General features: G+C 40.0%; 2 protein-coding genes across 19 annotated transcripts in view; one reads left to right on the top strand and one right to left on the bottom strand.

Moving 5' to 3' along the window:
- Window positions 1–1,512: 1,512 nt before the first annotated feature.
- RPS23 (ribosomal protein S23) lies at window positions 1,513–3,515 on the bottom strand. Its single transcript, XM_077139245.1, has 4 exons — window positions 3,351–3,515; window positions 2,711–2,870; window positions 1,834–1,954; window positions 1,513–1,710 (listed from the first exon to the last, which is right to left on the bottom strand). Exons 1-4 carry the CDS (start codon window positions 3,352–3,354, stop codon window positions 1,564–1,566), a joined length of 432 nt encoding a protein of 143 aa, XP_076995360.1. The 5' UTR covers window positions 3,355–3,515; the 3' UTR covers window positions 1,513–1,563.
- Window positions 3,436–24,999, top strand: part of LOC143665617 (V-type proton ATPase subunit S1-like protein) — a 58,293-nt gene continuing 36,729 nt past the window's right edge. For 3 of the 18 annotated variants that reach the window (XM_077139242.1, XM_077139236.1, XM_077139240.1), the window contains exons 1-2: window positions 3,738–3,814; window positions 4,555–4,641. Coding sequence is in view for 12 of the 18 variants with exons in the window: in XM_077139233.1 (XP_076995348.1) it covers window positions 3,974–3,993; window positions 4,555–4,641 (107 nt within the window). In the remaining 6 variants the exon portion in view is untranslated. The other 15 variants (XM_077139228.1, XM_077139227.1, XM_077139225.1 and 12 more) reach the window with 15 other exon arrangements.

Raw genomic sequence — 24,999 nt, 5'->3', positions numbered from 1 at the left:
TATATTTTGTTTGTTTGTTTGTTTTTTACATGGGCTGGGGCCGGGAATCGAACCGGGGTCCTCCGGCATGGCAGGCAAGCACTCTTGCCCGCTGAGCCACCGCGGCCCGCCATAGACCTGTTTTAAGTGAGACATTTTCTTGACCTTAGAACTGTAAACTAGCAACTTATTAAATTCCCCCCTTTAAAAGCCATTCCATTTCTGGTATATTGCATTCTGGCAGCTAGCAAACTAGAACAGGATATGACTGTCAGGGATGACCCTGGCCCTGGCACAGTGGGAACTGTAAGCTATCAGTGGCTGAGAGAATTCAAATAGAGCCCAGAAGCTACATCTTAGGCAAGCTTTAGCTACATATTGCTATTTTTATCAGTTTGCCAAACCCCAACCAAAACCATCCTGCCAACCCTGAAGAACAGCTCAGACTCAGATTTTAGTTTCCATGAACTATTACCTTCCAGAAACCTACAACCTCCAGATGGTTCATAGGCCAGTAAGTACTGAAACCCAGAGGGGCCAGCCTCTCCAAGAACATCAACTAGATCCATCCCCTAACTCATTAAAGATAGTATTTAGCAATGGAGCCTGACTGCTAAATTCATTACGTTGGTTGGTATGTTTTAGCCTCCAGTGTCTTGGCAGCTAGAAGGAAAAACCTAAAATTGTAACCTATACCAAACTTTGAAAACTGTTGTGTAACTAGTTGCTGTGTGCTGTGAAACTTGTTTAGTATGTTATTTTTCACAATTAAAACTTAGTGGAGCCAAACACTGAAATAAATTTATTTACAAAGTGAACAGCTCCTCAGATGACTTAAATTGAAAGGCTAATAACCTCATTTTTTAATCAAAATCTTATTTTCTATTCCAATTTTCCAACAAAAACTTACAGTCAGCAAAAATATCCATGTACCCAACAATCAGCGTCAACTATAAAAACCAATTTTGGGGCAGTGCAACAGTGGCTCAGTGGCAGAATTCTTACCTAAAGTGGCAACCTGGGGTTCAATTCCCGGAATCTGCCTATGCCAAAAAAAAAGCCAAAAAACAAAAAAACCAATTTTGCCACAAGATCTCATCACTTCCACAGCTTTGGGTACCTTGAAATAAACCATGAGGTCAGAAGGCATCCAATTATAGGCAAGATTATGGTAAAATTCTTAAAACTGCCTTGCTAGAAGGAAAAATCTGAGATGATGGTATGGTAGCCCATGACAGATTCTGGGAGCTCTCCTGTAACTACTTGTTGAGGAGTGCTTTGAAGATTATTGCTTTCTTCTTTCTTTGCTTTGTACATGCTGTATGACACAATAAAGTTATGTCTTCAAGGCCATACATTTCTAAGGGTATCCAATATTCATTGTAACTTAAAAGATCTATACGTGTTATTATGTTTACACAAGTGAGACGGGAGAACACTTTCTTAGGTTATAAATCCCACATCTCCTAAAATTGGTTAAGCACCCAATGAATCTTTTGTGGTGGGTAGAGGAAAAATAAGAGGCAAAACGTATTTCTGGTATATGAAAATTTATTACTACTGTTTGCTTTACATCACCAAAATTTATGATCTTGGTCTTTCCTTTTTGCCTTTATATAGAGCCAAAAGTGAGACATTGGCTACTTTGACAACCTTAAAGCGGACTCCAGGAATGTCACCAACAGCATGACCTTTGCGACCAAATCCAGCAACCAGAACTTCATCGTTTTCCTAGAATAAAAACAGTTTACTTCTGGTGTTAGCTGTAATCAGGAAACTCCGTCATGTAAAAATCTGGGGGGCAGAGGGGAATCACTCCAAGAACAGAAGCTAGAATAGATCTGAAGCATTCACCTCAATAAAGTTCAAGCAACCATCATTGGGCACGAAGGCGGTGATTTTCTTGCCATTCTTGATCAGCTGGACCCTGACACACTTCCTGATGGCAGAATTTGGCTGTTTGGCTTCAACCCCTCTGAAACAAACGGCATGGCAAAGTGAACTGGCTTTCAGTAAAGGGATACATTTCCAAGTTCATTAGACAGAACCTACTAGAAATTATATGGTTTGTGATACAAAAAATGCAGTATTTTTAAGATCAGAAATAAAAAACTCAATGCTTATTTCAGTGTTTCCAATCTTATTTTAAATCATTAAAATCCTCTGATTTCAACCAAGTTTTTCCTCAGTTAAGCACAAGTGGAGAATTTCTAGCCCCTATAAACTTGCAAAGGTATCTAAAACAACAAAGAAACAGCTGGAAATTCTAGATTTAAACCCTGACTCTGCCACTTAATTGATAGACATGAAATTACCATCTTTATTAGTTAAAAAAAAAAGTCAAATACTGGCAAATCCTTATGGTTCAACCTTAGCTGTATGACTTTCTCAAATAGAAAAGACCACATAATGTGACTATAAAATTTTTTTGAAAAGTTGATCGATGTCATTGCTTTTTTCACATAGCAAATGGTCACCTGTATCCTCCACATATTTACTACTTTTTCCATTTCCTCTTTGATTTACTGAATGTTAACAAGAATAAAAATCTTAGATATCTATCTCTAATCTTACCAGATTTTAAATCAAAGTGTTCTGAAATTTTACCCAAATACCCAAACATACACCCCAAAACTCCAGAATCTCTATCACTTCTTTTAAAAGCACTGGACAAATGTCTCGAATTGCCGTAATACGGCAAATTACAAAGAAACAGCGGTCTTTTACTTACACTTTTTCCAACACGATTCCCTTTGCATGGGAAGCGCCTCCAAAGGGGTTGGCCTTCAGGGCTGTGCCCAAATGGGCTTTCTTGTACTGTTTATCATGCCACTTCTGGTCCCGTCGGTGGCTACGGAGTTTCCTGGCAGTACGAAGACCGCGACACTTGCCTAAAAATTTTTAAGAAATGACTAAGGTGCTCTGCAAAAAACACGCCACGGGATCTTTTTTTTACATCTTCTAAAACTAACTCACCTGGACTAAACTCTCAAACCGGCATTTTGCAACACATCTAGCTAGGCCTAAGAGCCAAACATAAGGCCAAACCACAAGATTCCTTGTATCAAACACTCAAGTTACGAGAGGTGAGGACATCCCAAGGTGCATTCACCCACCCAAGGCAATGAAAACCCCACGTCAATGCTCGGCAGCAGCGTCCGCAGCCCTGCGCCCGTCGGTAAGGTGAGATCCGCACCTCCACGCCGCGTGGACCCCTTAGGCGCTCGGCCACGTGCCTGTGGGAGCTGCGCCTCCCTTTCCCGTCAGACTTCTCTACAGCGTGACCCTGCCCTGCTCCGACCCATTCCCGTGCCATCCCCAAGAGCCCAGATACCGCTGGCGGTCTCCTCAGCCGACCCCGAAACACTCACCCATCTTGCCGGCGCCGCGAGCCCGAGCGAAAGAGAGAAGCAGCACCGGAAGGACCCACAAGCCATCGCGAGCAAGCCCCGCCCACTCAAGGACCCCCCAGGGGCTGTCAGCGCACCGCCTGACCCAAGGCTGGTGCCTCTCATACGAAAAAGTCGCGTTGGCGGCGCTCTCCTGAGCCAGAATTTGAGCCTTGTTTAACTTGCATGAAACTCAGAGAAATCTAACTTTCATGGTGGTTTATTTCTTTTTTATGTCAATTGCAGGGACAAAAAGAACGTGACTACCGATCCCAGAACCCTCTGCGTGAGGCCGGCTGTTCGCGCGGGCGCTCCCGGCAGAGGCCGCCGCGGAGCTTGGCGTGACGAAGGCTAAGTTCCTGGCGGGGTGTTTGTGTAGCTTCAGCCTACAGTTTGGAAAGTTAGATCTCCGAGCTGGCTCATACGCACAAGCGGCATAGTAAATTGTAAAACATAACGAGGCAATTTGGTGGAGTTATTAAAAGCCCAAACTTCGGAGTCAGACTAGGCTTTAACTCCCAAAGTTGCTGTTAACTGGTTGTGCGACCTTGGGTCATTCGTTTAGTCTCTTTAAACCTCATTTTCTACTGTAAAATGGAGTGATAATGAGTTTTCTGAGATGTCGGTTCGTTCAGCAAATATATTTTTGAATGTCTTCCCTGGGCCGGGCACCCTTCTAGGCACCGGGGATACAGCAGTGAACAGGACAGTGAAGATTTCTTGTCTTAACAAAGTTTATATTTTCAGGAAGACAGACAATATAAGTAAACAAAAAGGTTGCGTTCACATATTGAGAAGCACTGTAGAGAGAGAACATGGAAATGGTTAGATATTAGTGACTTTGGGTTAGGAGCGGCCGCCTTGGATAGGGGGGCTTTGGGAGGCGTCTGTGAACATTTATGTTTGAACCAAGATCCTGGAGAGAAGGACCCAGTGAGACAAGTCTATAGGGAGTGGAGCCTTCCAGGAGTTACCCCTAAGGAGAATGAGCTGGGGCTTTTGAAGAATTGACAGTCCCTGGGGTAGAGCCCAGCGGGTGAAGAGTAGTGTGGCCCTAGATAAGGGCTGTGGTGCACAGGGGATCACATAATGTGGAGACTTGTGGACAGTAGTAAAGATTTTACTCCTCCGTGACTGAACGTCATTGGAAGGTTTTTAACAGGAGATATGGTTTACATTTTTATAGGATCACTCTGGCTGTTGTGTGGAGAAAAATCTGTTCGGGAGCAAGAGATGAAGCTGTGAGACCACTTGGAATATTACAGGAGTCCAGGTGAGAGTTGATGGTGGCTTGGCTCCTCAGTGGAGACGGTTAGATGTGGTTGGATTTTATATTCTCTTTGGTGGTAGAACCAACAGGATTTCCTAAAAGGCTGTAGGTTGTGAGTGAGGACTCCATGATTTTTAACCTGAGCAATTAGGTGGATCATGGTGTTAATTTACTAAGTGGGGAATACTGGGGGAGGAACTGATTTTGAAGGGGGAAATCGAGAGTTCTATTTTTGATGTATTATGTTTGAGATGCCTTTTAGATGTTCAAGTAGGGATGTGAAGCGAGCAATTGGATATGTGAGTATGGGTTTAAGAGAGTCATCAGTGACTAGATAATGAGAACCTTGTCTCTGAATGAGATAGCCAATGGGGTGACTATAGATAGAACAGATGAAGATTGGAGGCCTGAACCCTTGGATACTTCCTTATTTAGTAATAAGGAAGAGAAGGCAGATAAAGCAAAAGAGATTGAGAAATATACCGAGCCAATGCTATATACCTCTAACCAAAGCTAGAAAGGAGGGTAGGATGAGGACTGAGAATAGTCCTTCTTTGGATTTGGCAATGTGAGGATCCACAGAGTGCTGAAAATAACACCCTGATTGGACTGGAGTCAAGAGAATATGAGAGGAAAGGAAGATTAGACAGCAACTGTAGACACTTTTTCAAGGAGTTTTTCTAAAACATTCAGAGAAAAGTCGCTATGTATGGAGTCAAGGTGGGTTTCATTAAGATGATAGATATTACAATGTATTTTATGCTGATGGGTTATTCCAGTAGAGGAGGAAAAATGAAGAGTTCAGTAGAGAAAGGGATATTTGTAGAAGGAAGTCCTTGAGTAGACTAGAGCAGTGCTTGATTGGAGGAGCTGACCTTAGGAGTAATAAAATTTTATCAATGGTAGAGAAGACAGAGTATATGGATACAGATGCAAGCTGATGGGAAAACATGGAACTGCTCATTTAACTATTAGTTTCTCAAAGAAATAAGAAGCAATGCCACCAGTGGAGAGGAGGAGTAGGGAGAAGTTGTTTAAGGAGAGAAGGTAATGTGTGAAATCATCATCTAGGATAACAATACTAGCCCTAGATAGTACCTACTATGTGGCAGACACTATTTTAGGTGTCTTACATTTATTGATTAATTAATCCTCAAAACAACTCTAAACGATAAATATTTTCTAGTATTTTGCGAATGGGAAGTTTAACTTGCCAAAAGTTACATATTTAGTGAAAGAATTAAAATTTGAACTCAGGAAATCTAGAATTAGAGCCTTACAGTTAAGTGCTACAAGATCTCATCTCCTAATCTAGGAAAGTTGGAGGTACACTGGCAAGATAGCATAAAGTTGCTGGACAGTTCTGAGGGACATTTGAAATATGTATTTATAAATTTGAAGTGACATCAATTAGCATGTTTTTGTGTGTATCTTCAGATGCATTCAGGTGTTTGGGCGTAGTGCCTCTGTAGGTGGAGAACCGGATTTAAACAGGCTAATGGTTGGGGTCTACTCAGATAAATGTGACGGAGGAAGGGCAAGAGAGTTGAGGAGGATTGCAAGGAAAGGATAACAGTCATGGACTTCGGGTTCAGAGCTGGAAGAACAAAGAGCCAAGATAGCCAGGATATTTCCAGAGAAGGACTTGCCCTATCAGATATAAGAAATTTCTTCGAAGCTAAGCAAATAAACCAGGTGCTATTAGTATAGAAGAGATATCGACCAATGAATAGAATAGAGAACCCAGAATAAACCTACATGAATATAAGATATTATCAAATGACCAAAGTAGATGTCAGATCAATGGGTAAAGGAGAGAATGCCAAACAGATGGAGCTACATACATACATAAAATATTAATTTGGATCTTTGTTTCATACTAAAATAAAAACTCAACTCCAGAGGGATTAAGGACTTAAAAGTCAGCAACAAAGCCTTAAAACTCTTAATAGAAAACAGAGGTAAATATCTTTGACATGAGAAAGGAAAATATTTCAAAACAAGACAACAAAAGAATGATAAATTTGACCGTACTAAAATTTAGAACCTCCATTCATCAAAACACTTGAAAGAGAGCCAAAAGGTAAGTTACAAACTGCGAGTAGATAGTCATAAAATTGACAAAGGATTATATTCTATACAACAAGAAAAGAATAAACAAGCCATTAAAACAGAAATTAGCAAAAGATGGGCAATTGTGGGAAGATGGTGAAGTAGGGAGTCCCAGGACTCAGTCCTTCCACAAAACAGTAAAGAGCCAGGACCGATCTGAAACAGCGCTTTGAACTCCAGAGGCCAGAAGAAACTGTATAGCATCCAGGGAAGTGTGGGAGGAAAAGGCTGATACATTACTGTAAAGAACAGTAAATTGTCCTCTCTGTGTGGCAGCTACTCGTGCCCACCCCCACTCTCATGGCAGGCTGCTGGGGGCGCCCAGCCCCTGGCTATCACACGCGACAGAAAGAGGCATATAAAAATCCTCTTTTTCACAGCCAGTCACTGATCACAGGTTTTGATTAGCAAGTTCGGGTCACTGCAGGCCCAACTCTGAGGGCAGCCATTATCTCAACCCTCTGGGACAAAGGTGGTGGCAGCCATTGTTTCAACCTGCCATGAACAGGGGTGGTAGTGGTGGAGATTTAAAGATACTGCACTTCCTCTGGACTGTGGGGGTGTGCTGGTTTGAAAGGATGTTTGTCCCATAGAAAAGCCATGTTTTAATCTAAGTCCCATTTCGTAAAGGCAGAATAATCCCTATTCAATACTGTATGTTTGAATCTGTAATTAGATCATCTCCCTGGAGATGTGATTTAATCCAGAGTGGTTGTTAAATTGGATTAGGTGACGACATGTCTCTACCCATTTGAGTGGGTCTTGATAAGTTTCTGGAGTCCTATAAAAGAGGAAACATTTTGGAGAATGAAAAAGATTCAGAGAGAGCAGAGCAGAAAGACATAGCCACGAGAAGCTGAGAGTCCACCAGCCAGCGACCTTTGGAGATGAAGAAGGAAAATGCTGGAGAGCTTCATGAAATAGGAAGGCAGAAGAAGAAACTAGCAGATGATGCCATGTTCACCATGTGCCTTTCCAGATGAGAGAGAAACCCTGAACTTCATTGGCCTCCTTGAACCAAGGTATCTTTCCCTGGATTCCTTTGATTGGACATTTCTATAGACTTGTTTTAATTGGGACATTTTCTCAGCCTTAGAACTGTAAACTAGCAACTCATTAAATTTCCCTTTTTAAAAGCCATTCTATTTCTGGTATATTGCATTTTGGCAGCTAGCAAACTAGAACATGGGGACAGTTAGCTGAAGGGCTGTGCTTGCTGTACAGGCCAGGAAAGCTCAGCTCTGGGGAGGGATTGGAGAAGCTCTTGGCACCCTTCCTGATCCCATCCCCAGGGCACATTGGAGCTGGCCTGTAGCCCCATCATGTGTCCTTGGCCCTGTTTTTTCTGGAAAAAACTTACTTGGGAAAATCCTGTGTGGGTGCCTCTCATCCCAGTATTTGCCTTCTAGGTAAAAGCAGCTTGAGACAATGAAAGGGGTGTAAAAAGCTGTAGAGTTGAATAGTCTGGGATAAAGGCTTGCCAGCTTCGAACACCCAGGAGCGTGAGGTCTGTTTCTTGGGAAATAGGGAACAAACTCCTGTAAGCAGGAGAACCCCAAAACAGTTAATAAGCAAAAGCCCAGGATGAGACAATGACTCAGAATGACAGGGAAAATGCTACACACTGCATTCATCTTGAGCAGACCTTCCTGATAGGAGGGCTGAAGATCAAGAAAATCTCTTATTGCTGGCTGTTTACAAAACCAGAAGCTAGACATCTTGGGAAATAAATCCTGGAGTTAACATTTTTAAATATTTAAAATGTGCAGTGTGCAATAAAAGAATATTAAACAAAGAAACAGGATGTGATGGCCCATCCAGTGGAAGTTGATAAAAATCCAGAAAACACCAACAAAGAAGATGAGAATGTGTATATACCAAACAAAGCCATTTAAAAATTGACCTTAAAAATGCTTGAGGAGTGGCGTGCAAAGGTAGTGGGGGAGGGGGAGGTGCAAGAATAGTTCATTGGTAAAATTCTCGCCTGCCAGTGGGAGACCTGAGTTCAATTCCTGGCCCATGCACTTCACCAAAACAAATAAACAAAGGAAAAAGCAAACAAAATTCAACAAATGGTGGTACAATAATGGGATACTCAAATGGAAAAGAATGAAGTGTGACCCCTGCCATAGAGCATACAAAAAAAAAAAAGAAATCTTCGAGGAAAATACAGAAAGAGAACTAAAAGATATTAGGAAAACTGTGAATGAATAATAAGACAATCTTAGTAAAATTTTAAAAAGAAATAGAACTCCTGGAGTTGAAGCTCAGAATAACTGAAACCCAGAAGGGTTTCAAGAGTAGATTGGTGCTGGCGGAAGAAAGAAACACTGAACTTGAAGGCAAGACACTTGAAATGTTCAAGCTAAAAGCAGAAAGAAAAAAGAAATCTTAAAAGCGTAAATAGTCTATGACACCTCTGGAATACCATGAAGTATATCAATATACACGTTATTGATTCCCAGAAGAAGAGAAAAGGATAGAAGGAATATTCAGAGGTATAAAATGACAGACATACCAGTTATGTACCCCAGAAAAGAAATGTTTTAATCCTGATCCAGTCTTGTGGGGCCAAACCTATTGTTTAGGGTGGAAATTTGATTAGATTGTTTCCATGGAGATTGACCCACTCAATTGTGCATGTAACCTTTTGGTTAGATTACTTCCTTGGAGATGTGACACACCTAGTTGTGGTTATGATCTTTTGGTTATATGGAAATATGACTATACCCATTCAAGGTAGACCTTGATTGTTTACTGGAGTCCTTTAAAAAGGGAAACATTTTTGAGAAACCTCAGATGTTTGGAGAACAGTTGCTTCAGTAGTGACAGAGATGCCTTTGAATGGGTGTTTGGAGATGCAGAGCCCAACAGATATCACCATGTGCCTTCCCATGAGATGCTATGCAAGCTAGAACTTGAAAGTTGTGTCCCAGAGGAGCTAAGTAAAGGCCCACAGACACTTAAAGAGGAAAACACTGGCATCAGAAACTGGAAGCGGTGGAACCAGGAACAAGGCCCAAAGATGCCAGCTACATGCCATCACATGTGACAAACATTGGCCTTTCTTGAGTCAAGGTACCTTTCTCTGGATGCCTTAGTTTGGACATTTTTATGGCCTTAGAACTGTAAACTTGGAACTTGATAAATTCCCTTTGTAAAAGCCATTTTTTAATTTCTGGCATATTGCATTCCAGCAGCTTTAACAAACCAATACAACAGACAACTTCCAGAACTTAGCAGAAGACATGAATATGTACATCCAAGAAGCTGAGAGAGCACCAAATAGGATAAACACGAAGAACAATGTTGTCCCATCATATAGTGATCACACCATCAGATGCAAAGAACAAGGAAAGATTTCTGAGAGCTGCAAGAGGAAAGCAACATTTTACATAGTAGGGAGTCCCAATTAGATTAAGTTCTGACTCCTTATTAGAAACCATGGTGGCGAGAAGACAGCTAACAACCTACTCAATTGTGAAAGACTGAAAACTTTCCCTTTATGATCAGGAACAAGACAAGGATGCCCACTGTCACCAGTTGTATTCAACATTGTGCTAGAAGTCCTGGCTAGAGCAATTAGACAAGAAAAAGAAATAAAAGGCATCCAAACAGGAGAGGAAGAAGTACAACTTTCAGTATTTGCATATGATGTGATCCCATAGTAGAAAGTCCTGAAAAATCTATGACAGAGCTGCTAGAGTTCAGCAAATGGCAGGTTGAAAGATCAAAACGCAAAAATTGGTAGTGTTTCTTACACTAATAATGATTATTGTAGGTAGGAAATCAAGGAAAAAATCCATTTACAATAGCAACTAAAAGAATCAAATATCTTGGAGTAAATTTAACCAAGTATGTAAAGGACCTGCATTCAGAAAACTGTAATATAGGAATTTATTTTAGGAATATTTTATATTCCTAAAATAAATCAGAGAAGACCTAAATAAATGGAAAGACAATCCATGTCCATTGATTGAAAGATTAAGTATAGTTCAGATGTCAATTCTAATAAAATTGATTTACAGATTCAGTGCAATCCCAATCAAAGTACAAACAGCCTACTTTGTAGAAGTGGGAAAACCAGTACCAACATGCTTGGTATTTGTAAATCATAGCTGCACCCCATTCTCAGTACCAAAATCTGTTTTAGCTTGTAAGCTGCTGGAATGCAATATACCAGAAATGAAATGGCTTTTTAAAAAATGAATTTATTAAGTTGCAAGTTTATAGTTCTAAGGCCATGAAAATGTCCAAATTAAGGCATCCAGGGAAAGATACCTTGATTCAAGAAAGGCCAATGTCCAAGACACCTCTGTCTGCTGGAAAGGCATATGACAACATCTGCTGTCTTTCACTCCTGACTTCTCATTTCATAAGGATTCTCCAGAGGTGTTTTCCTTCTGCATCTCTAAAGATCTCTGGCTGTGTGGTTCTCTTGGCTCTGTTAGTTTTAAAGCTTTTTCCAAAATGGTTCCCTCTTAAAGGACTCCAGTGAGCAACCCCATCTTGAATGGGTAGAGACACATCTGCATGGAAACCATCTAATCAAAAGTTACCACCCACAATTGGGTTGAGCCACATCTCCTGGATAATCAAAAAGCTCCCACGCAGCAATATTGAATGAGGATTAAAGGACATGGCTTTTCTGGGGTCCACCACCAGACTGGCACAGGGAGTATTCCCTTTTGAATTGTCTAGAAATGTTCATATTAAAATGTGATGATTTGTTCCTTGGAAGTTTAATAAAACATTCTGTAAAACCATCTCTGTTTTTTTTCTAAATAGAAGCATTGTTAACCACAGCCTTAATTTCTCTAATAGTTGAAGAACTGTCCATTGAACTATTGATTTCTATTTGAGTCAGATTTGGTGAGTCATTTTTCTAGGAATTTGTCCATTTCACTTAAGTTTACAAAATATTGTCATAAAAACTGTATGACAGTATTATGCTTGCATATGTATATATATAGGTAGGTATATTTATTTTGTTGTTGGAAGGTTTTTAAGTATGAATTCAATTTTTTTAGTAGCTATAGTGCTATTCAGAGTATCTGTTTCTTCTTAAGTGAACTTTGGTTGAATGTGCCTTTCAAAGAATTTGTTCATCTAAGTTGTCGAATTTATGGGCATAAAATTGTTTGTAATAATCCCTTATTAACCTTTTAATATCCATAGATTTATAGTAATGTATCCTCTTTCATTCCTGATTTTGGTAATTGCTTTTTGTGTGTGTGTGTGTATGCTGTATGGTGGGGGTCACATTTTGTTCTTTTTCCATGTGAGTATCCTGTTATTGCAGTTCCATTTGTTGAATTTTTGGGGGGTGAGTGCGGGCGGGAAGTGCATGGACTGGGAATTGAATCCAGGTCTCCCACATGGCAGGCAAGTATTCTACCACTGAACTGCCCATGCACACCAATCGTTTTTTTGACCATTAGAAAACCAGCTATTGGTTTTATGGATTTTCTCTATTTTTCTGTTTTCAATTTCATTTATTTCTGCTCTTTTCTTTATTATTTATATTGTTCTGCTTGTTTTGATTTAAATTTACTCTTCTTTTTCTAATTTGTTTGTTTGTTTTGTATGCTGTACAGTGGGGGTCACATTTCATTCTTTTTCCATGTGAGTATCCCATTATTGCAGCCCCATTTGATGAATTTGTTTCTTTGTTTTTTTGGGAAATGCACGGACTAGGAATCAAACCTGGGTCTCCCACATGGCAGGCAAGAATTCTGCCACTGAACTACCCTTGCATCTCTTTTCTAGTTTTTGTTTTTTTTTTTTAAAGTGGAAACTTGAGTAAATGATCTTTCTAATAATATTTAATACTATAAATATGCCTGTAAGTACTCCTTAAACGGCATGCTGCAAGTTTTCATGTGTTATGTTTTAATTTTAACTGTTTGAAATCTTTGCTAACTTCCCTTATGATTTACTCTTTGACCTATAAATTCTTTGAAAGTCTGCTATTTAATTTCCAAATATTTGAGAAGTTGCCAGATAACTTTACATTGTTGATTCCTAGTTTAATTTTATTATGGTCTAAGAACATGCATTTTTATTTCTGTTTTTTAAAACTTTGCTGAGGTTTTCTTTATGGCTTAGAATACAGACTCAGTGAATTTTCCACGTACATTGAAAAGATAGTGTGTTTTGTTGATGCTGGGTGGAATTTTCTGGAAATGTTAATTAACCAGCGTGGTTGTTAGTGCTGTTCAGGTTTTCTGTAGCCTGTAACTAGGGCGGTAGTGTGTTAGGTGTGGGTAGGGGAGAATCATAGGTTTGCTTTGAATGGTAGACTTAATTATTGCATTATTATAAAAAAAAAAGAAACAAAGAAAGCATGAGCCAATAATCATAGTTTATTATGAATTAAGGATTATGATTCCTATAGCTCAGAAAAGAAAAAAATAGAGATTTAGTTTTTGTTTCTGGAAGCTTTCATTTACTTATGAAGAACATATTACTGAATTTGAGACCTGAAAGGAGAAGGAAATCTTCTTTTAATCTTGGGCCCTAACTTTCCCTAAAAGAGCCCCCAAACAAGAATCAGTCGGAGGAATTAGAGTAAAGGAAAGAGCTCCTATGTGGCTGAAGAGAAGTGAGCCAGTGGGTGGGCAGAGGAAGGTGGAGTTAGAGACACGGGCAGGGCCGGCTCCTGTCCCGTCTGTGACACAGAGTAAGGAGTATGGATTTTATTCTAAGTGTGATGGGAAGTCATTGGAGGGCTTCAAGTAGGGAAGGGACAAGATCTAATTTACCTTTTTAAAGATCAGTGTGACTACGTTGTGAAGAATGACCATAGAAGGGCGAGAAAGAAAGTGGGTTGTCAAATAAGGGGGCTGTTGGCATGGCCCAGTTGAAAAATCATATGAAGCAGCATTGGACGTAGAAAGAGGTAGTAAGGTTCAGGATATGTTTTTGAGTTGGTATATGAGAGAAGGAACAAAATTATTGGCATCATCATCCACACCACCACTGTTTAGCATGTGTTGAGTACTATTTAGGTGGCAGGTATAGGAGTGCTAAGAACTTGATGCAGAATTTCCTTCAATCCTCGGAACAACCCTTATGTGTAGGTACTATCATTAGCCCCATTTTACAAAGAGAAACTGAGAGTTAAAGAAGTTAACTTGCTTAACCGGAGCATATTTGTTGTTTTACCAATTAGTAATAGGGCAGAATCTTGATTTTTAAGGAGTTTAGAAAATAACTTAATGAGTGTTTAGTAAATAAGGCACAAAGTAGATGGAAAATAGTTCTAGCAAGCAAAACACCAGAAAAAGTAAGGGGTTATAGTTGTTAAAATGAAAGTATTCTTTATGTAAATTGCAACCTGATATCCTTGGGTTAGGTCTTCATTTCCTAAGGCTGCCATAGCAAAGTATTACAAACTGTGTGCCTTAAATAACATGAGTTTATTGTTTTCACAGTACTAGAGCCTAGAAGTTTGAAATCAAGGTGTTGGCAGGCCAAGCTCCTTATGAAACCTGTAGAGGAAAATCCTTCTTGGTCTCTTCTAGCCTCAGGTGTTTGCTGGTAATCCTTAGCATTCTTTGGTTTGCTGCTACAGCACTTCAGTCTCTGCCTCGATTGTTTCATGGCTGTCTGCCCTCTCATGTCTGTCTATTTCTATGTCCACATTTCCTCTTATACGAACAGCAACCATATTAGATTAGGACCTACCCTAAATCCCTTCAAAGACCCTATTTCCAAATAAGGTCACCTTTACAGGGCTGAGCATTAGGACTTGAGTTTATCTTTTTAAGGGGCACAATTCAACCCGTAACTGGTTACCAGAGGTATATGAAAACTGATAGACACTGTCAGAATTATCATATTTGGTAGGTCTTGCAATGTTGGGGAAGTAGAAATGGAAAGGAGAACAATTATCCCTCTTTCTTGATATTTCCTTTTTGTAGAACATAACAGTTAGTTAACTCCTACTCTCCCTTTCTCTTTCTCTTTCTGCTATTTTAACTCATTCTATTCCAGGTAAGGAGTGATAGCATCGTTTTTGGTAAATTTAAGAAGAATAAACTGGGCATGTTCTTTTGTTTTTCTGTTTTGGGATCCAGCCTACTCACAGAGTATACATTTTCTTTTTCTTTAGGGGCAGGCCTCTCTTCCCTATTGAGCGCCCAGTGCTGCCACACCTGGCTGTTATGGCTGTCTAATTCTAGGCATGAGATTCAGTTACCATCCATTTGACTCCTACGGTAAGCTTTGTCCTCCATCCTGACTTTTCACAGCAAAAAGGAGGTAGGGCTACTAATTGTCTTACTCCTTGTTTTACTTCTCAATTGATTCAGCCTTCTTAGTTCAGGTAGAGGGGTGTCATTATTTGACTCATCTCAAGAAACCCTTTCTCACAACTAAGAAGAAAGATTAGTCTTGGTATTCACAAATCATATCAGTTGATAAGGAAATTTAGGTCAAGAGTGGTGCTGATTCTTTCTACTACAGTGATGCCAAATGACTACACTGAGAAGTTTTTGTGAAGAGCAGCCAAGGGTTTTTAACAATATTGACAACTGATATGGGAACATTCGAATAAAAATGATTCCTAGGGCTTGGACTTTAAAAATTGAGGTAGCAGTCGCTATGGAAATGTGACCAGATAAAATAACAGGTCTAAGTGAGAATGAAGAGCCAATAAGAATAAAACTGAGGATTACATGTTCTCTAAAACTACTAGTGATGAATGTTGAGTGCTTCACTTTATCTGATTAAATTATTAAACATAATTTTCCCTTTATCCACAACAAATGGGGATTTCTTATCCTCTCATTCTAGCTACTTTTCAGTGCAGTGACTATTTTCTCTCACATTGATTGCCAAAGTGAAGCTAAAGAAATGTGTATGTTGTCATATAATCTTACTGATATTCAGATCTTTAAGTTCCTGTTAATAATTAAGCCTCTGTGCAAAATCTAGAGGGAATTGACAAGGCTGTTCTTTGATGACCTTTTGAAGTTCCTGGAAGGAAACTAATTTTAATATGCATATTGAAAGTTCTATTATTCTCCAGGTGTTCTCTAATTTGGTGAAGACCCGAACAAAGGAAACAGCCTTCTATATTAGCAGGGACTTTTGGCTTATAATAATAATAATAATAGAAAAGATAATCTTTCTTCCTAGGAAAGGAAGGATCATTTTTTCTCACTGCAAAAGAATATTAAGTTTTAGAATCTCCTTACCTGGGAATATTTAAGGAGCAGGTGAATGGGCCAGACCTGTGCTGTTTCTGAGGTCATGGAGGACCAGTTAGTCTTTAGTGATGGAGAATAGGAGGGGGTGATTGTTGTGACCCTTCAAGTTTACAATAAAATGAAGATTCATCATGATTATTTTTAGATTATATTTTAGATTATATAAATGTAATAACACGCAAATAAGTAAATAGAAACCCCCCTAATAAAAGTAAATGTGCACTACTTGCACATTTAACATACTAGCATTTTATGTTAGTAAGTCTGTTATTTAAATAGTATAAAACAAGATTTTTTTCCCCCTTGAACTGAAAGAAAAAATAGTAAGAAAAAAAGGAAGGAAAAGGGAAGAAAAGAAGAGAGGGAGTTCTGGGTTTATATAATTACACAAAAGGGTAGGAGTAATTTTTCACTGATTTTTTTTTTTTCTTTTCTTTTGCATGGGCAGGCACTGGGAATCGAACCCAGGTCTCCAGCACAGCAAGCAAGAACTCTACCTGCTGAGCCACTGTGGCCTGCCCTTTCCACTGATTTTTAAAATGACTTCTTGATCTTGTTGGTTCTAGGCATCATTATTGGTTATGAAGATAACCAGCGTGAGTGCGTCTGTAACCAGTTAATAGATATGGTCATTTCCCATTCTGTGAAATAATGTAGTCATGTATCAATGAATTTTTAAGCTGACTTACATGGTGTTCTAGTTTGCTAGTTGTTGGAATGCAATATACCAGATATGGAATGACTTTTAAAAAGGGGAATTTGATAAGTTGCTAGTTTACAGTTCTAAGGCCAAGAAAATGTCCCAATTAAAACAAATCTATAGAAATGTCCAATTTAAGGCATCCAGAAAAAGATACCTTGGTTCAAGAAGGCTGATGACATTCAGGGTTTTTCTCTCTCGGATGGAGGGCACATGGTGAAGTCACTAGCTTTCTTTTCTGGCTTCTTGTTTCATGAAGCTCTCCAGAAGGCGTTTCCTTCTTCATCTCCCAAAGTCACTGGCTGGTGGACTCTGCTTCATTCTTCTGTGGCATTTTGTTGCCCCTCTCTGCTCTCTCAGAATCTCCAAATGTTGCTGGCTGCTGGACTCTCTGGTTCTCTCAGCCTCATGGCTCTGCTTGGTACTGCTGTGGCTTTCTCATCATTCTCAAAAGGCATTCTCTCCAAAAATATCTCCTCTTTTATAGGATCCCAGTAAACTAATCAAGGTCCACTTAGAACGGGCAGAGACATGTTTCTACCTAATCAAGTTTAATGCCCACACTTGATTGAGTCTCATCTCCATGGGGATAATCTAATTAAAGTTTCCAACATATAGTATTGAATAGGGATTAGAAGAAATGGCTGTTTACAAAATGGGATTAGTATTAAAACATGGTTTTTCTAAGGTACATAAATCCTTTCAAGCCGGCTCACATGGATTTCAAGTTTAACTTTCCAAATGTATGTTAATTATCTAGAATCTTGGATTTGTTACTGAATAATTATGTGCCATATTCTCCTTGACACTGAGTATGCTTTGAAACTGGTTAACTTTACTCCAAAGAATCCATTTTACTTTTGCTATAAATGCTAGTCTAAAATATAGAACAACATCACACCACACATATTCTCAAGATGAATTTTATCTCAGTCATTTAAACTCTGATTCCTCTCTCTTTCCAGGCAGGCACACTGCAGGTGCCTGGTGAGAGCATATCTCAGGGAACTGGAGGCCTTTTCCTCTCTGGGACATAGGTCTGTGGGTCTGATCCCTGACCTCAAGCCTCACAGCCTCACACTTCATGACCATACTACTCTAAACTCCTTATTTAGCAAATCTTTCTAGTAAAGGTTCTTTTGCACTGCAAGTAACAGAAAGTATTTTAAATTGTGTTAAGAATGAAAGCCAAGTTTTTGCAAGGACACTGAGGTGACTTGCAACCCCCAACAGCAAGAAATGCACATTAACCGTGAAAGAGTACAGAACCAAGAATTGGAAAGTTGCTTAAATTCTTCAAAAGAGATCTGTCTGGTCTCTTGTCTCTTTACCTATTAAAAATGGCCTCTCTCTCTGTCCCTTATTTAATTAGCCATTTGGCTGGGATGGAGGTGTGGCCTCCTATCTTGTTTTCTGGGTGAACATCTCAGGTGTTCATCACATCAGTTGTGTGTTCACATTCTGTGAATTACTGGACTGGGAATTTCTTGAGGATAAATATTGTCTCTTTTCTACCTTGCATTCCTAGCATCTAGCACAGTACCGATCAGTGGTTGTAGAATGGACACATTTATGAAAGAGCAGGACTGCTATCTCAGTTTAGATTGAACACACAGAATATTAAAATATAGCAATAATATGGTATATTTTCCATGTTCCATGAAGTCAAAGGAATATTTAAAGTGAGAAATTTTAGTTTTTAAATCAAAAGCACTTACAACTATTTGATTATCATGATTCTAATCGAATTAGAAACTGACTTGATGGGAATTGGGAGGAATCATTGTAGCATTAGCTTCTAAACTTAGTAAAGAATAATAGGCCAACACAAAGAGCAAGGAGTGTATACCATGGTATTTTGCTATTGATCTGGTATAACCTGGGAGTTGTAGTCAGATTCTATAGGGAAATAGAACCAACAGGAATTATCTGTAAATATGAGATTTTATAAAAGTATCTCATGTAACTGTGAGGATGCACAAGTTCAAATTCCAAAGGCCATGAGCTGGTAACTCCTATGAATGTCTTCGATTAAGTCCCCAGGAGAGGCTGGCCAGCTGAAGTGGAGAGAGTTATTCTCTCTTCTAACTTCTCCTTTAAAACCTTCAACTGATTGAATTAAATGCCATTCATTGTGGGGGACACTCCCCTTCACCAGTTGCAAATGTAATCAGCCATAGATGCAATCAATGTACTGATGACTTAAGTCCACAAAATGTCTTCACTGTAACAGATAGCCCAGTGCTTCCTTGACCAGACAACTGGGCAACAACACCTGGCAAAGTCAACACATGAACTTATCATCACAGTCCACTCCTTGTCAACCTGGCAGCTACACACATCAACTTAAACCAGGCTTAATTTCTAAATTAAAAACAATAGCAGACATATTTTTCATCTAACAATATACAACAGTCCTTCATAAAAGCAGAAATGCACTAAATTTCTCCAGAATAGAGTGCAAGTCCTTGGGTAATATTCACTCTTAAACTTGATATACTATAAAAATTAAATACTATAACATGGACATGATAAAGGGATAAGATAGAGAAGAAAGCAAAGATATTTGCTTTATGTACAAATACAAACATACTCATAACAAAACAAAGAAGAAATATTCATACCATCACAGTCCTCATTTCTGTAATTGGTTTCATGATTATAGTTCATATTTATCATTACCTTCTTCTACTACCCATTCCATGTTCCCTTTATCCTCAGAAGCACCTCAGCTGGCCATGATTCATTACCTGGAGGGGTGACCCAAACCTTCATTCTTGAAGTTTTTGGACCATTGGTACTCCTGCCTGATTTTGGTTGTTGCATTTTTTCCATTGATTTTAAACACACAGCATAGTAGTACTAAGAAATGCCCTCAGAGTTCTGCATTCCTGGAAAACTCTTCTTTACCTCCATTTTGTAGTTGCAGTCTTGTTGCCCTTGATAGTCAGGATCAGTTGCCCCAGCCAGTATAGTAATCCTCTTTTAATGTTCATTAATTTAGAGACACGAGAAGCCCAAAGTGGCCAGGTGGCCACAGTTCAATAGAATAGTTGTTGTGTCTCCTGGTGGAAGCACTCTTTCTTCTAGAGCTAAGACCTGTAGACCAGCAGAGCTCAGGGTTGCAGAGACAGGAAGCAAAAAATTTTACTAGGAGTAGTAGTGAGTGGTGCCACTCCGATTTCTACCCCTTGATTCCTGGATTTGTGAATGCTGGCTATGAGAGAGACAGTAACATAGACTGGATGCTGATTCAGAGCATACACAACATCCTGAGGAACACTGCCCTGAAAGGTATTTCCACCTACTTGGTGCCATAATTGAGTCTTCAAAAGGCCATTCCACTATTCTATCAATTCAGTTGCTTCAGGATGATGGAGAATATGGTAAGACTGGAGAATTCCATGAGCGTGTGCCCATTCCAGCACTTCATTTGTGGAGAAATGGGTTCCTTGATCAAAAGCAGTGCTATATGGGATACCATGACAGTTGATAAGGCATTCTGTAAGTCCATGGTGGTAGTTTTGGCAGAAGCATTGCATACAGGGAAGGAAAATCCCATATCCCGTATATGTGTCTATTTCAGTTAAAACAAATCACTGTTCTTTTCATAATGGAAGTGGTCCAATATAATCAACATGCCACCGCATAGCATGGTGATTACTTCAGGGAATGGTGCCATATCAGGGACTGAGTGTGGGCCTTTGCTGTTGGGAGATTAGGCACTGAGCAGTGTCCATAGCCAGGTTAGCCTTGGTGAGTGGAAGTTCATGTTGCTGAGCCCCTGCATAACCTCCATCTCTACCACCCTGCCCACTTTGTTCATGAGCTCATTGGGCAATGACAGGAATGGGTGGGAAAGAGACTGGTTTCCATAGAATGGGTCATCTTATACACTTGAGTAGTAAACATCCTCTACTGAAGTCACCCTCTGGTGAGCATTCACTTGGGACACAAATATCTTAATGTTTTTTAGCCATTCAGAAAGGTCTGTCTGCATGCCTTTTCCTGAGACCTCTTTGTCACTTATCTTCCAATCATGCTCCTTTGAAGTTCCTGACCATCCAGCCAAACCATTAACAATAGCCCATGAATAGCCAAGTATCCAAGGCCACCTCCTGCTAGTTCTCCATTCAAGCAGAAATCAGGTGCACTGCTCAAAGTTCCACCCAGTGGGAGGATTTCCCTTTACAACTGTCCTTCAGGGCCATCCCAGAAAGGAGCTAGAGTACTGCAGCTGTCCACTTCTGGGTGGTACCTGCATATCCTGCAGAACCCTCTGTAAATCAGGCTCAGGTTTTCTCTTCCTCAGCCAATTGACTGTAAGGAACTCCCCAAGAGGTCATAGCTCTGGACTGGGAAAGAGATGGTAATGTGGCAGGACTAGGGGCCATGGGCATTTGGGCCACTTCCTCATGTAACTTACTTTTGCCTTCAGGTCTCACTCAGGCCCTAATTCATATATATCATTTCCATTTTATGATGGAGTGCTGCTGTGCATGCCCAACTTTATAGTTTGGTGAGCCAGATAGCACCCAGCTAATAATAGGCAGCTCAGGTCTCATGGTAACTTGGTGGCCCATGGTTAAGCATTTGGTCTTACTGAGGCCCAGTAGCAGGCGAAAAGCTGTTTCTCAAAAGGAGAGTAATTATCTGCAGAGGATGACAAGGCCTTACTCCAAAATCCTAAGGGCCTGCATTGTGATTCTCCTATGGGACCTGTCAAAGGTTCCATATAGTTCTCTATTTGCCACTTATGCTACCAGCACCGTTGGAGCTGCTGGATCGTATGGCCCAATTGGCAGAGCAGGTTATAAAGCAGCCTGAACCTGTTGCAAAGCCTCCTGTTGTTCTGGTCCTGTGATGGTTAGGTTCTGGTTTCAACTCGGCCAAGTGATTATGCCCAGTTGTCTGGTCAGGCAAAGATATTTCATAGCTGGTTGATTAACTGGAAGACTGGTGTATTAAATCATTTGTCAGTTAATTGCATCTGTACCTGATTACATCTGCAATCAGTTAAAGCATGTCTCCCATAACAAGATAATTCAATCAGTTGAAGACTGGAAGAAGAGATTCTTTAACTGCTTCTTCAGCCAGCAAGCCTCACCTATGGAGTTCGTCTGGACCCTTCCTCAGAGCCTCCAGCTTCATAGCCTGAACTACAGATTTTGTAGACTTCCATTCCTGTGGTTGCATGAGACACCTTTATAAATCTCATATTTCCATATATCTACTGTTGGTTCTGTTTCTCTAGAAAACCCTGACTAGCACAGCTCCCCACTTAAAACTAGCAGCTTTTCTGGTCACATGGTAAATTAGCTGTAGTAGCACACCCAAATGAGGAATATGTTGTCTCCAAAATCCCAAGAGGTCAACTAGACATTGTGCCTCTTTTTTTGGTCCCAGAAGAGGCCAGATGCAATAGCTTATTCTTCACTTTAAAATGGGTATCTCAACATGGCCCATACCACTGAACACCTAGAAATTTCACTGAGATGGAAGTCCCCCATGTTTTGTTGGATTTATCTCCCATCCTTTTACACACAAAATGCCCTACCAACAAGTCTAGAGCAGCGCTACTTCTTGCTCACTAGGTCCAATCAATATGATATCATCAATATAATGGACCAGTGTGATGTCCTGATTGAGAGAGAAACGATCAAGGTCCCTGTGACAAGACTATGACGTAGGGCTAGAGAGTTTATATGTCCTTGAGATAGGACAGTGAAGGTATACTGCTGGCCTTGCCAACTGAAAGCAAACTGCTTCTGGTGGTCCTTAGAAAGAACTATTGAGAAAAAAACATTTGCCAGATCAGTAGCTACATTTCGGGTGTTGGAGGATGTGTTGGTTTGCTCAAACAATGATTCCACATCTGGAAAAGCAGCTGCAATTGGAGTTACCACCTGGCTAAGTTTACTATAATCCACTGTCATCCTTCAGTACCCATATGTTTTCTGTGTAGGCCCAGTAAGAAATCTGAGTGGGAACTTGGAGGGATGCACCACCCCTGCATCCTTCAAGTCCTTAAGAGTAGCACTAATCTCTGAAATCCCTCCAGGAATCAAGTATTGCTTCTAATTCACTATTTTGCTAGGCAGGGGCAATTCTAATGGCTTCCACTTGGCCTTTCATACTACAATAGCCCTCACTCCACAAGTCAGGGAACCAAGATGGGGATTCTGCCAGTTGTTCAGTATGTCTATTCTAATCACACATTCTGGAACTGGGGCAGTAACTACAGAATGGGTCTGGGGACCCATTGGACCCCTGTGAAATGGACCTGAGTTAAGACTCCATCTATTACCTGATCTCCTTAAGCCCCTACTCTGACAAGTGGACCAGAGTGATATTTTGGTTCTACTGGGATTAATGTCACTTCTGAGCTACTGTCTAATAATTCCCCAAATATATGATCATTTCCTTTTCCTCAGTGCACAGTTGCCCTGGTAAAAGGCCATAGGTCTCCTTGGGGAAGGCTGGGAGGAAGATGGGCCATGGCTCTCTGTTTTTGTAATTCAAATTAGACTTTTGTTCACTTGACCTAGAACTCTTCTGCTTATACAGCTCAAACAAGAATTTAGTAGAGTGTTCATCTATTTTACTTGTAGGTACCCCATGATCTACTCACTAGTGCCATAGGTCTCTCTGAGCCAAAGTATTTTGACTGCTGTTTTGAGTCTGCTGCCCATTATGACAGCCTGGCCCACCTTGTCTTTGCAGTTAAGTGCCGTGATCTGGCTTCTGCCAACTCAGGATCCAGTCATCCTCATTGTGTTTAAGGATTGCAGCTCAGGGACAGTACATACCCCAGTAATATCTGACCTATAGAAAAGGGCGACTACAGAGCTCTTCAGGGATGATGGTGCTAGTCTCACAAATTTATTCTTCACAGTCCTGATAAAAGGTGTGTCCTCTGGACATGCTTAGGATATTTGGACAGGTCTTCCATAGTAAATCCACTCTAACATTTCAATTTCTCTAAGCCTTTGGATCCCCTCATCTACATTATACCAAGGCAGTTCTGGCATTTCAACCTCAGGTAATGTTGGTCACCTTTTATTTTAAAATGCGGTTTTGTTGAGATATATATCCATATGTCTTATAATCCAAAATGTACGATCAGTGGTTCAGAGTATCATTGTATAGCTGTGCATTCAGCATCACAATTGATTTTTGAATATTTTATTATATTTTAAAAAAAGTAAATAAGAATAGAAGTAAAAATAAGAGTAAAAAAGAACACCCAAACATCCCATACCCCCTTGCCCCCCCCCATAATTTATTTATTTTGTCTTTTTTTTTCCTTACTCATCTGTCCATACACTGGATAAGGGGAGTGTTGGTCACAAGGTTTTCACAGTCACATTTTCACACATTAAAACTCTAAGTTAGAGAAGGGATATCTATGTACTGAATAAGAATAACCTCCAGAATGACCTCTCAACTCTTATTTGAAATCTCTCAGCCACTGAATCTTTGTTTTGTTTTATTTCATTTCCCTCTTTTGGTCAAGAAGACGTTCTCATTTCCATGATGCCAAGGCCAGGTTCATCTGCTGATATCATGTCCCATGTTGCCAGGGAGATTTAATCCCTGGGAGTCATGTTCCATGTAGGGCAGAGGGCAGTGAGTTTGTTTACCTGTGGAGATGGCTTGGAGAGAGGCCACATCTGAGCAACAAAAGAGATTTTCTCGGGGTGACTCTTAGGCATACATGTGTTAGTTTGAAAGTGTTATGCTCCCCAGAAAAGGCATGTCTTTTAATCCTAATCAAATCTAGTCGGGGCAGAGTTATTGTTTAGGGTGGAACCTGTTGATTGTGTTGTTCCCATGGAGATGTGACACACCCAATTGTGGGTGTGACCTTTTGATTAGATGGAGAAGTAACTCTGCCCATTCAAGGTGGTTCTTAATTAGTTTATTGGAGTCTTTGGGAGAGCTTGTGGAGAGCAAAACAATTCAGAGCAGTAACAGATTCAGCATTTGAAGATGCTTGAGACATACAGAAGCTCAGAAAGGAGGCCACTGGAATCAGCACCTGAAAGTAACAAAATCCAGGAGTAAAAGGATCAACAGACATCACCATGCACCTTCCCATGTGACAGAGAAACCCCTGATGAGAATCAACCTTTTTTTTTTATAGTTTCTTTTTTCGTAGTTCAATAAATATTTATTTATTGAACATAACCACATACAAACACAAACATTCTTACTATGTGATCATTCCTTTCTTGATATATAATCAGTAACTTACAATGTCATCACATAGTTTATATTCATCGTCATGATCATTTCTTAGAACATTTGCATCAATTCAGAAAGACAAATAAA

The sequence above is a fragment of the Tamandua tetradactyla genome, chromosome 21 (assembly GCF_023851605.1).
Source record: "Tamandua tetradactyla isolate mTamTet1 chromosome 21, mTamTet1.pri, whole genome shotgun sequence".
Taxonomy (NCBI): Eukaryota; Metazoa; Chordata; class Mammalia; order Pilosa; family Myrmecophagidae; genus Tamandua; species Tamandua tetradactyla.
The sequence above is the reverse complement of the archived record's forward strand: the minus strand, read 5'-3'. Positions and strand labels throughout refer to the sequence as shown.

Bases quoted from the DNA above. Each gene is read 5' to 3' on its own strand.
- RPS23 (XM_077139245.1), bottom strand. The intron at 1,955-2,710 runs GTAAGTAAAAGA...CGTTTGTTTCAG, and splicing joins GGAATCGTGTTGGAAAAAGT to AGGGGTTGAAGCCAAACAGC. The intron at 1,711-1,833 runs GTGAATGCTTCA...TTTTTATTCTAG, and splicing joins GTTGCTTGAACTTTATTGAG to GAAAACGATGAAGTTCTGGT.